Source organism: Triturus cristatus, chromosome 7 (genome assembly GCF_964204655.1).
Source record: "Triturus cristatus chromosome 7, aTriCri1.1, whole genome shotgun sequence".
Taxonomy (NCBI): Eukaryota; Metazoa; Chordata; class Amphibia; order Caudata; family Salamandridae; genus Triturus; species Triturus cristatus.
The window spans coordinates 954672353-954685199 of NC_140590.1; the positions used below are offsets into that span (position 1 = coordinate 954672353).

General features: G+C 45.5%; 1 protein-coding gene across 1 annotated transcript in view; it reads left to right on the forward strand.

Moving 5' to 3' along the window:
- SEC24A (SEC24 homolog A, COPII component) overlaps positions 1-12847 on the forward strand; it is a 595056-nt gene that overhangs the window by 439870 nt on the left and 142339 nt on the right. The window contains exon 17 of the mRNA XM_085617984.1: positions 10530-10640. Coding sequence (XP_085474110.1) covers positions 10530-10640 — 111 coding nt within the window. The remainder of the gene's footprint in view (positions 1-10529; positions 10641-12847) is intronic.

Sequence of the window (12847 nt, forward strand, 5' to 3'; positions counted from 1 at the left end):
CCAACCACCGAGTAGTCGGGGAAATGTTTTATCGGTCGCTCTTATGATGGATGTCTATTAACTCTTATATCGGTGTATGTTACTAACTTATTAATCATTGCTGTGGTTCAGGTTTCTGTGGGTGTTCCTGTAAATTTCCATCGTCTGGCCTGCTAGGTGTCGATTCCTGTACCCTATAATCATGGCAGGAAGCCTGACATCTGTCAACTTTCTAGTCTATCAAATTTCGAACCGGCTTCTCCGGCAGAGACTCGTTCTTCTTAACACAAGTTCTGTTAATACACATTTTCTTCCGAGGACTGCTAAGTTTATGAAAAAGTGCGAGGTGCTACTGTCATGGATTCACAGGTATCTATTTTGGGGAGGGACACAAGCTAAACGTTTTTCTTGCTGGAGACAATAGGTAATCCTCATCAGTTTAGGCGATGTATCTTTAGAAAATAAAGTCATCAGCTGTTTTGTTCGAAATACTCTGGGACGGCTAGTACAGAGCTGGGGTGATTCTGGGAGGACGGGGTGCTTAGACATTCTAGTTCGGAGCAATTGGGCGGGGGCAATTCTGGGCGGTGGAGATGGTGTCGTTAGAGCTCTAAAAACGAAAAACACTGACAAATAGTCCCCGTGATGAGGGCCAGATTGGGAGACATCAGTCGGCTTACCTGTCCTTTCTTCCTCAGCCAGTTGAGGTCAACATTTTACAGAAAGGAGAGGTAGTAACGTGGTAAAGTACGGTCGTTTTTGTTTCTGTCAATTTGTTCCTAACACCGCCGTGTTTGAGGCCAATTATACACATACTGAGGAGGTATAGTGTTGGTAATTTATTCAAAAAGAAAGAGGGCAAGAGAGCCTTCAGCGAGGGAGGGAGAGAGAGAGAGAGAGGGAGAGAGAGAGGGAGAGAGAGAGGGAGAGGGAGAGGGAGAGAGAGAGAGGGAGAGAGAGAGGGAGAGAGAGAGGGAGAGAGAGTGAGAGAGAGAGAGAGAGAGAGAGACGTGCGCATCAAGTAGACTATTTGGTATATGTACGACACAAAACGAGAGAGAGAGAGACATGTGTACGATAATAGGCTACTTGGTGCACACACAACATGGAGTAGCACGGGTCAGTTCTATGTAAGAAAACACAAGCGGGGGAAAGACATAAATTCGGTGATCACGTACACACAAATACCGGATAGGGCGTGACAGTACATACATCAAGCGCAGAAACTTAAGACGAAGACACAGAGCTACGTTGAGTATGGGGACCTTTCCTTTCCTGTCCTCTTTCCTGTGCACGCTGCGTATTTTCAGTATTTTCCGTAATTCATTTTGGGGGGGGGGGGGGGTCGGACCTTTTACTCCCCTCCCTTTGATCGGTAGATAAGCACTTCAGTCATACGATGACGTTCTCTTCCAGCGACCCAAGCATATGAAATGCACACACATTCATACCGTATAATCGTCGCACACACGCACAGTCATACCATACAGTTTTTCACGTTCCCAGTGGTGGTCTGCATTTTGCGCACTATCCCACAACGTTTGTCTATGTTTTTCCCTATATTGAGCACGGTGCGGTCCATGTCCACTCCATTCTTCAGTCGGAACTCCGTTGTGACCTATAGAGAGGAAAAGAGGGGGGGGGATGTGCAGCATTCAAAGTACGTTAGCGCGCGTAGACACGAAAAAGTTCTACTTACCACGTACCAGGCTGGCTGCAGGGGCGGGTAATACCACAGACCTACTATATCCTTCCCTTCGACTTATACAAGACGTTCCATTTTATTCGTCTCCTAAAATCGGGTTCTCTTGTCGTGCATTTGTTTCTTAATTGGTCGCATATTATAAGGTAAGGTGCCGTGCCTTGCATTCGGCAGATACCTTAAGCTATAGTAAACCATTTTCTAACAATTCTGAAAAAGACAGGCGTGATGGGTACAAATTTCATCAATCCAAAGATTCAGGCAAAAAGAAAAAGGGTCTGCATTATCTGCTTTCTATTGCTTGGGAGTAACAGTCATTAAAAACCTCTACCAACCTAGATGTTTTGTCATGACGCTGATTCCGTAATTCCTTCAAGAAGCCCTTTATTTAAAACAATGTCAGTATACAAATACGGGCCTACAACCATTACAGGCCGGCCACGGTGTGAGAGGCGCCGAGTATCATGAGCAACACTACCTTAACACGAAAAAAAAAAAATGATAATAAAAATGGGGAGGACAGCATCAATAAGGTCGTCCGTATGCCCGATCAGTACCCTCCCCGTCCCTCCGCCCATCACGTGTGAAAACATCGCATTCATATCCCTTTAACATAAATGTCAAATAACTGAAACGCCATAAGGAGTTGTAGGCCCTTCCTACATCGGCGCCATTTTGGGGCGAGGTCGGGCGGGTCCAGCGTACAGTCTAAGTCCTTCCACTAACTAGCTGCCAGACCAGAATCCCTTTCGGCAGTTCGAGAACTTTCGTTAGAGCCAACGGAAAGAACAGACAGCATGAATCATGATTCGGGGGTGGGGAAGCACAGTTTTTGTTCCTACCGGGTCATGTTGAGGTTCCACCGGAACTGATCCGAGCGGCTAGGCTACAGTGTCTCCTGATAATTCAAACAGAAGCTTGCGTCAGCATGGCGTCACCACGGTCTCGCAGCAATGCCATGATCCATTCTCAGGGCGGGACAGCAGGCGGGTCTCGCTGCCGACGCCTTGAATCAGTCTCTCTCAGGGCACCAAAAGGAGGCAAGATGGCTGCCGCCCGAGGCAAAGACAAGTTAATGTGGAATGATCGAGCAAGCAAATAGCGGCGGTTGTCCCCACCGGAAGTCCACGGGAGTCGAATGTCAATGACTCCCGCAGAATCTGCAAAGTTGAGAGGGTGTTTTTCAACGGTGGGGCCCACGCCCGAGCAGACAAGCTTCCGAGTCCAGAGCCGTCTTTCGGTGGGCCAGGCCTGAATCTGAAGAACCGACCGCCAGAGTCCAGAGGCAGCAGCAGCAGCAGCTCTTCCTTTCAGCCACCGGGGTGGGTCCCCCGATCACTCAGCTGCGGGGGCCCACTTCTTGCGTTGAACGCTAATGGCAATCTTGGTGCAAAATGGAACTTCCGCCTGAGTGGTTGCCCGGCAGGAAAGATGTGAATGGCTGTCCTGCTGCAGCTGGCTGGTGAGTGCAGGGGCGCCTACTCATCTGGACGGCGAGCGTAACGGCTGGGTGCAACTCAGCTGGCCGGCGAGTGAAACAGCAGGGGTGCAATTCAGCTGGCCGGCGAGTGAAACAACAGGGGTGCAACTCAGCTGGCCGGTGAGTGAAACAGCAGGGGTGCCATTTCTGCTGGCGAGCCTCCACCTGGGGAGGCGGGGGAGGCCCGTCCGCGTCGCTTCCCCCCTGCCAGGGCACCCTTCGCTGCCGGTCGAAGCAGAGAATGGGAAGACCAGTACAACGTGGTGGACTCCACCTTGGCGCTGCCAGGGCCTCGGCGCTGCATGTAGCCTCCGGCCTATTCGCACAATCGTCCGCCACTGATGCCGCCTCACAGGCCGATGGATTTTGCAGGTCTTTTATAGCCCAAAGCCAACTAAAAGGACCGCCCAAAACAGGCCAATGTTACTATTTCGAAGAAGGAGGGGCGAGGACTGTCATGTAAATAGTTGTTTAAAAAACGTTTTTTTTTAATGTGTTTACCCTGTTGGCGTGTTGTTATATCTATAAGTTATTAAAATGTTATAACTATACTACTTTGTCGGAGTGTTTGTACATATTTGCAATCTGGCAACGAGCACGAGGATGTTACTGCGTAACCGGAAAATGACATGGCCCAATCGTGCGCGATCTAGCCCAGTTCGGTGACGTCGATGGTGGGTATCAGCAGGCTTCTGTCGTGTTTACTGGGCGGGGTGGGCAGTAGGGCAGACATGTTTAGACAGCGAGAGCGACGGAGCCGAGCTACCTCGTGGCTACCTCGACCGTGAGCTTGGCTCCTTCCCCTAGTTTCATATATCCCACAAAGGGCTATTTCCTAGTGTTTCTTTAGTTTTGTAGGGTCAAAAAGGATCCCACCAGTGGCCACTGACTTTCGGAGTCCTTCTTTGTATATTTACGCCATAGTTTACTATAAGCTACAGCGACTGGTCCATATTTAGTGAACGTGTCCTTATTAGGAGTGCCCTCCAGTGGAGCCGGATGGTTCACCTCTAATAAGCGGTCCGAGCAGAACCAACTACTAATCAGTGGGGAGAAGACAGGCATGACGGGTTACAACGGGTACAAAAGTCTGCACTACCTATCTTTTCACTGCTTGCAAAGACTAGACAGAATATCTCTATTCCTTGTTATTTGCAAGCAGAGAATACCTCCAAAGAACCAATATCGAACAACTAGTGTTCGGACAATCAATCAATCAATGGGGAGATAAAAATAGGCACGACGGGTTACAATGGGGACAAAAGTCTGCGTTACCTACCCTTCACTATTTGCAAAGACTAGACAGAATATTTCTATTCTACGTTATTTGCAAACAGAGAATATCTCAAAGAGCACTATTCCTCAAAACAATCCATGTTCGGACAATCAATCAGTGGGGAGATAAAGATAGGCACGACGGGTTACAATGGGGACAAAAGTCTGCGTTACCTACCCTTCACTATCTGCAAAGGAAGAGAGAGTATTTCTACTCCTCCCCGTTTGTAGACAGCGAATATCTCAAAGAGAACAATCAATAAGTAATACTAGTATTTTCAATCAATCAATCGATCGTTTCGCAATTTGTCGTGTTTCACGACCTTACCCGGACCGCATGGACAGTTTCTCGTCTTCCGCCTCCAGCGCCCGATCGTCCTCTACTCTCCGTATTTGCCGCGGCACTCCTGATGGTTCCCAGTCAGGACCGTAGATCACTCGAGAGAGGTCTGCTCGGAACCAGTGAAGTTCGGATGATCGGCTGCCAGACGAGAGTCTATCGGGCAGGAGCTCTCCCGATCGTTGCAGTCGTTCACTCTGTCGTCGGGACCTCTCCCACTGGATCCACGTGTCGCTGATGGGCCCCACGCTTGGGACGCCAATTGTTAAAAGGTAGCGGCAGTTGTAGTTGGTAACCTTTCAAGTATTGCCCGGCGGTAATCGCCTCTTATACCATTCGATGATAAATCAACATAGAGGCAGGCGCCGGAGACTGGAAGGCAGGAAACAAAGTTTTATTCTCTCCGGAGGAGAACACATCAGGTCAGACAGCAAGGTATCGTCACGAGGTGTTCTAACTGCATCTCTGAGGCCTGGCCTCTTATACACAGGTTTATGACTTTATTGCAGGTTTATCATACATGGCACATTCTTGAGATCGCTTTGATACATGAAAGAACATCCTCAGAATCCCCACTTCAAGCTCTTTCCCACACATATCTACAGTGGAAGTCCCCACCCCTCACACAGTAGGAGATGGCTATCACACAGCTGGACATTCCGCCAATTCCCGGGGGTCTGTGCGACTGGTCGGGTCTCAGGGGGTGGGGGCCTTGATCTGCTGTAATCCCTTTGATGTGGGGTGTTTCCCTTACAGTAGGGGCAATAAACTGCATCCGCAGGGCTAGGTAATGGCCTGGGATCGGTTCGGACAATTGGGCGCAGAGGAAGGGGGTAATCAAAGAGATGTATGACCATGTATGGGATGTCGGTCAGGCGTCGGATGTGGTTTCATGGCAGGGTCGCGCAGAAGGAGAGGGTTCATGGCCTATGTATGAGAGAGCGGGGTGGTTAGGCGCACGGGGGATGTTCGCAGCGCCAGAGGGACGCGCTGGCAATCGGCAATGAGCAGGGAGAGAGACCAGGGTGCCTAAAATGGCGGCCGTGCGTTCGCTGGGGAGAGGCAAGATGGCGCAGATAATGTTCAGTTACGAACTAATTTTCCACACTATGAATGAACATTTCAAGGCAGCCAGAGCCAAGTTATCCTGTGCCCCAGCGGTGAGCTGTCAAATAGCATGTAAGCATCTGTTGGCTCCAAGGTAACTTAGCTTCGTCCCAGCTCCTACATCTCCTGAAATCCTAGTGGGGCAGAATCTTTGCACACAAAACAAAATCTTGGATCATTCGTCAATGCACTTTCTGACCAGGATTCTAAAAAGACAAACAATGGGAAGCAGGTTGTCTCTTCCGGAAGTCTGGCTTTCCGGTGACCCAGTGTTACCTACCTCTTGGCCATGTACACCCCATCCCTGTGGGAAATGATACAGGTGGGTGTGCTTAGCCTTCCTGACCACCTGCATATCTATTGGTCAAATTGTATTGCCCTTGTCTCCACCTCAGCTAGGAAGCATTATATGGCACCGGTGACGTAATGTGTGGAGGGAGGGAGAGAGAGAGATATCATTCAGCATGTCCATTGCTTATCATTAGTTCCTTCATGTGCTTATCCAAATTCCTTAGTGGATAGGGTACATTTGTCTGTTTTAGTCACGCCCTGGAGACTGCCCCCATTACATGGATTATTTCATGATCGGCCATATACTTTAGTGTCCCGCCCTTTCTTTTCCTTCTGCTTGTTTTTTCAATTTCCTGCTCATGTTCTCTGCTCGTTGCTCCAAGTGCCACCCCTTTTCCAATTAACTCATTGTCATGTTGTGTTTAGCCCCTCCCATCCCACCTCAAGCAGGGCTGTAATCAGTGTGGTTTCCCGAACGCACGCGTCATCCTCCCCGGTCCTCTTCCTCCTACCCATGCATCCTAGTGGCCTGCTGGTTTAGCAAGTGTAGTGTTGGATTGGGAGTGCTGGCTACTTTAAGAAATTATCTTGGCTTTGTAATGGACTGCTTCCAAAATAGCTTTTGAGCCGTGTAGTAAACAAGCTGATGCTAGCTGTGTCCCTTCACATTGTCTCCAGGAATATGAAAAAACATTCTGCAACTGTGAGGGTGCAGATACGTCTGCATGAGCGGTGTTTTGCCCTCACATTTGTATGCTGCAGTCCCTTCTTTAATGTTGTTTAAAAATAGCTGAAAACCAATTGTATTATTGAAGTTTAAATCAATATTCTATATGTACATTGCTCGTTAGTCACCCATTGGGTTATTAATTTTCAGCAGACGATCACTTCATAATCACATTGCGGTGGTGTCTCTTTTTTACATGGTTGTGAGGCATGAGTATTTCATTTTTCTTTTAAACTCAAGTGCCTGTTTCTGGTTCAGGAGGCACTAATTGCTTCCTGGGTTGTTATAGAGCCCTGGTTTGAATCTCAGTTTATTTTAAACGGTTGGAGGCTGGATCATGCACAGCCAGCCGAATTTACACTTCCCAGTCTCTTTATAGGAGATACTGTTTGATACATTGTCTGGCAATGTTTCTTTATGGCATACAAATTGTAAGTTATGTTTGGTTGTTTTGATATTACAGCACTTTCAGGGTCACAGGTTTTATTATGCAGCATATTTCACATGGATGTTTGTAATACATCGTGATTTTTTGAGGATTCTTTTGGCTTTAGTCACTTGCATGTGTGTTAATGAATTAAAGAGTTTTTATCTTATTTCTTTTTTAAGCTTGAGTGCTGGTTTTGGGCCATAAAGCATGTATTTCTTTTCTGTGTTGGCCTGTGAAATTCATGTTAACTTGGGGGTGTCCATGTGCACTGTCAGTTTCTGGGACTCATTCAAGCAACTACACGTGGGTTATTAGTACGGAAAGCACAGTGTGTGTTAAAAGGCTGTGCACCTTGAGACTGTAGAACCTAATCAGTCACCAGCTTTCCTTGAAACTTTTCATGCACCGACATAGCACACCACTTAGAATTGCACGCCAAGAACTACTTCTTTAGAGCATTGGTTAAAAAATGGTTTGCAAGTATTATTTATTGGGTCTGCATTTGTCTAGTTATATTGTTATACTGCCCTCACATTTGCCATGAATGTGTATCAGACAGCTAATTTCCTGTGCTCGAAAGCGCCCCAGTAACAATCCAAATCCTGCTGCTCCAGTCCTAATTACTTTCCCTTAGCCAATGAGGAATTCCTTAGCCAGCATTGTAGGATCCGCGCTCTTAAGATTTAGTTGTCGCCCATGATGCAAGCTATAGTAAGCTAAAGGCTGTTTTATTTTGAGCCCTTTGCTCAATGGTGAAATAAGATTATAACATTTCAATGCAGCATTCCGGTCCTAATGCCACAGAAAGCCCATGTGACCGTAAATGAATTAGGTTGATTCTTTTGTTAACGTTGCCAATCTGTTTTACCACTGATCTTTGTGACCATTTTCTCACCTGTGATGTAATCTTCTATCTTAGTACTTCGTGGAGCATTGCTCATAGGAATGCTGTGTTAAAAAAAAAAATACACATAAAATACCATTCCACATAATTACACTACTACACTACATGAGGTAGTTAGGACCAAAGTTTCCATAGGAAAAGATTTTTTTGTTTTGCCAATAACTTTGGCCCTGTTTGACGAATCTAACACGCAATTTTCGCAAAATATCCTCTATTTGGTACAGCTGCTGTGTTGAAAGTTTCAGGGTGATCCATCAAGCGAGGGCCGAGAAGAAATGGGAGACCCAAAGCGCGTTTTCCCCATTTCAAGTCTATGGGGATTTTTCATTTTTTTAACATGACTACATCCTGAACTGCTGAACGGAATTACACCAAATTTGGTAGAAAGCTCCAGTCAATGGGCAGTGCACTATGGAGGAACTGGTCAGGGATATTTGCCTACACTTGTCCTCCTCTCCCACTCCTTCCAAATATGATTCTGAAGCTTTGGCAGACCTCCCTCACCTTCATCCTAGTGGCTCCCACGTGGGTCAGCCAGCTGTGGTTCACAATCCTCCTCTAGTTGTCTGTAGTCCCTCTTTTGAAGCTCCCCAACAGGCGGGACCTTCTCACTCATCACCAGGACACAGTCAGGCTTCCAAGTCCCAGGCAGCTGAACCTGGTGATCTGGCTCTTGCGGTCCTAGAATTTGGTTCCTCAATTTGCCTTCTGAATATATGTCCATCCTCATGGAGACTCACTGTCCCACTACCCGAGCCTGGTATGCGGGAAAGTGGAAGAGATTTGGCCACTAATGCCTACCCAAACATATTGATCCACTAAAGCTAATATTGCAAGATATCGTTGATACCTGTTTCTCATGCAAAGCTCAGGCCTGGCTTACACATCCATTCATTTACATTTGGCTGCAGTGGCAGCATACCTACAGAACTGGGAACATCCTTCCCTATTCGATGTTCCCATCATTAAAGCATTTATGGAAGGACTTAAGGATACCTCCAGTCCCATCGTAGAACCGTATTGTAGTCCTCTCTAAGGTCATGGGACCCCCTTAAGAGCCTCTTCATTCTTGTAATCTCTAGTTTTTGTCTTGGAAAGTAGCATTTCTAGTCACTATCATTTCCCTCAAGTGTGTGATCGAGATCCAAGCTATTAGGCTGGAAGAGCCCTTTTTCAAGATTCACATCCTTAAAACTAACCCAAAGTTTCTGCCCAAAGGTGACCTCTCCTTTGCACCTCAACCAGACAGTTGAACTCCCGGTATTATTACCATTCCCAGACTCTGTAGCAAAGAGAGCCCTTCTCTCACTAGATGTAAGAGATCCCTCAGGTACTACATTGATAAGGCAAAATAGTTTAATAAAACACAACAGTTGTTTGTTACCTACACTAAACCACACAAAGGCACTGCAATTTTTAAAATCCAAATTAGTTCTCTAGCTAGTGAAGTGCATTCAAACCTGCTATTGCAAGGCCAAAAGGCAGCGCTCTGCTCTAGGAAGCCAGCATTCTACCTGTAAATAAGCAGCCTCTGCGGCCTTTCTCTGTAATATCCCAATGTCTGATGGCTGTAAGTCAGCTACCTGGTCCACACCAAACACATTCACCCCGCACTACTGTGTGGATGCCTTAGCATGATAACAGGCTCAAGTGGGCCAGGCTGTGCTACGTACACTTTCAAACTTCTGCAACATTCTCTGGCTAGCCACCGCTTTGGGGAGAGCTGCTTTATATTCTGTTCAGAGCATGTGCATCTACAGCAACACATGTCCAAGCCGAAAATGTTACCCTGTAAGCATCTGTTCATGCCACGTTGTGCTGTAGATGCACATACGCCCACCCTCCTCCCCAGAAGGGTTGTTGCAGATGCCTTTTTTCTTTTACTTTCCTTCTTTCCTACTTTTTTTCACATATGGCCATACTTGAGCATTTTCATGCTCCATCTCTATCCTCACTCTGCTATGGAGGGAAACAATCAACAGATGCCCATGCACATTACCAATCATAGAGGAGTCACTATGAAGAAAAACAAGTGCTACATGTCCGAGCCCAACTCTAGATGGCAGGAGCATGCAGAGCTTATGAATCTGCACCACTACATGGCACGACAAACTAATTCTTACAGGGTAGCATTGATCTTTTGTTCATTTGATGGTTTATTTATGTAATTATATATTGTTATTGTATCTGAATTCAATAAAAAAAAAAATAGAAATGTTTTCTTGCTAATTTTACCAGGTGTCATCTGTGCTTAACACTCTAACCCACATATGAAACCGTTGTTTTTTCTAAAGGTGAACGGAGGATACGTGTCCATACCTTGTGTTTACCAGTTGTTTCCTCTCTGGCTGATGTCTATGCAGGAGCTGATGTCCAAGCAATTTCAGGTTTACTGGCCAATATGGGTAAGCATTATCTGTACAACAGTCATCAATTACACTTTGTGGTGCTTTTAATGTATGTGTAATACTTGTTAAGGAAGATAAAAGCCGCACTTACGAACTGTCTCATCTAATATGTTGCTAGTATGATTTCCGTAGCATAATAGAATTGTATTTGCATGAAACATTGTAAAGTTTGCCTAATCCTTTAGTGAAATAAAATAAAACAAAGTTGACTCGATAAGTAGATTTAATTAAATATGCCAAATTATCATTTTATAATTTAACAATGGAGAGCTTTATGATTAATTTATCAGTTAAATATGGTTAAGTAGAGACCCTATAGGAAATAGTGCTTTGTGACTCGGAACATGCATTCATAGCCTCTGAGCTCCAAACCAGCCACCCATTATCAGAGGCACCCAGAATTATTGGCCCTCCAGTTTACTTGAATGTCTTTCCCCACTTGCCCACACACATTTAGACCTGTTTGGACGAAGAACCGGGCTAGTGATGGTGGCAGGACAAGCTGAATTTGCTAGATTCATCCTAACAGCTGCATCCTCAAAGCTAGCTGCAAGACCACAGGGCGATTAGACCCTGACAGTGTTCCTGAGTGATTGGTGCACACTTGGTGTGGAACCTGGTTGTTACAGAGGGTGACAACAGTGGGACCTTCAAAGCAGCCAGAGAGCAGAGATCAGTGAGCTGAGCAGCTGGGCTGCTGCCAGAGCCTCTTCCCTCATGAATGGCTTACTGACTCAGGCTGCAACATGTTTGGAAGTGACTGTGTGGTGGCCCTTGGATATGGAACTCATCGTACAGAGGTAGAGGCGGCGCCCAGAGAAGAAACTGAAGCAGCATCACATTGGAAAGACAGGAGTTTGTGAGTAGTACTGCTGGTGTGGGACCAAATACGAGGAGAATTTCAGAAACCTGCCCGGTGGAGTGTGCCGAGCCCTAAAGTCCAAGCATAATGGAACATAGACTTTCTGGAGGCTGGAAAGCAAGATGCTCATTCTGTTCGAAAACAGAAGGTGACTGGTTACAGTAAGGGAAGACCCGATAGTCTCTTACAAGTGCATTGAAGAAGATTAAAAAGAATGGCCATGGAATATCCCTTAGTGATCAAGCGCATTATCCTACTGACAGAGACAAGTTTTTAATCTGGCGGTGAAACTCATTTCTAGATTTGAGGAGTTGTTTGAAATAAAGAGAAGGGAATTGGTCAGACCCAGGTTTTCCAGTCAGCCAATGATCAAAAGGCTGAGGAAAGTGTGGTGCTATAACAAACACAATATCAATTAAAAATAAATAGGGTCTTGTATCAAATGATGGTGTGTCCTTTGTTTTTTAAAATAGTTTTCAAAATATCCATTGTGTATGTCCTGAAGCAGGTAGGGCAAACTAAGAAACTTCCAAACTGTGCTTAAACAGTTTTGGGGAATTTTATTCTCAATATTTGAATGCATTTTTGATGCAATAGGAAATGATCATTGGAATATACAGTATTGTGACTGTGTACACTCAATATTGATTTTTATGGACATTTTTATGGATGTAATGTAAAATTGTTTTTACGATAGTGTTAAAATAAATGACTATTGTATACATATTTTTAATGAATCTCTGAAATGTTCTGTGGTAAACAGGAGTGGTAAGGGAGTCAAATATAGATTCAATCCATATAAGATGGTTCATCATAGAGGGGGGATTTGGGGTTGAACAGTTTAATTTTCTGCATAAGATGTACCTGACTCCCAAGCATCTTGTCTAAAATATATTTAATAGTGGCATCAAAATGCACTAGATGCTGTAAGTTGGAGGCAGATTTCTACCATGTGGTTTGAGACTACTGGGTATTGGCAGAAAATAATGGTAGTGCCAGAATAAACTATTCTGAGGCCAGAGGCATGCTTACTCGGCTTCAGCCCTTGAAACAACAACAAAAATGGGTGACCAGTGACTTGACCTAGCCTTAGTAAGAGCAAAAAGGTGCATAGCACACACTTGGAAGGTCTCAGTAGACCTGGGGTGTAAGCAATTGGTTGAGAGGCTCGCTTATTGGGCTGATATAGAGGGGATGTTCTCCGCTCAGAAAGAGGTTGTTAAAGTATGAAAAGATATAGTGCAAACGTTAAAAAATATTAATTACCAAGATAGACTGCCCTGAAGTGATAGAGAGGTGACCTGAGATTTTAATAAGTCACTGTAATCCACAGGTTTCTATC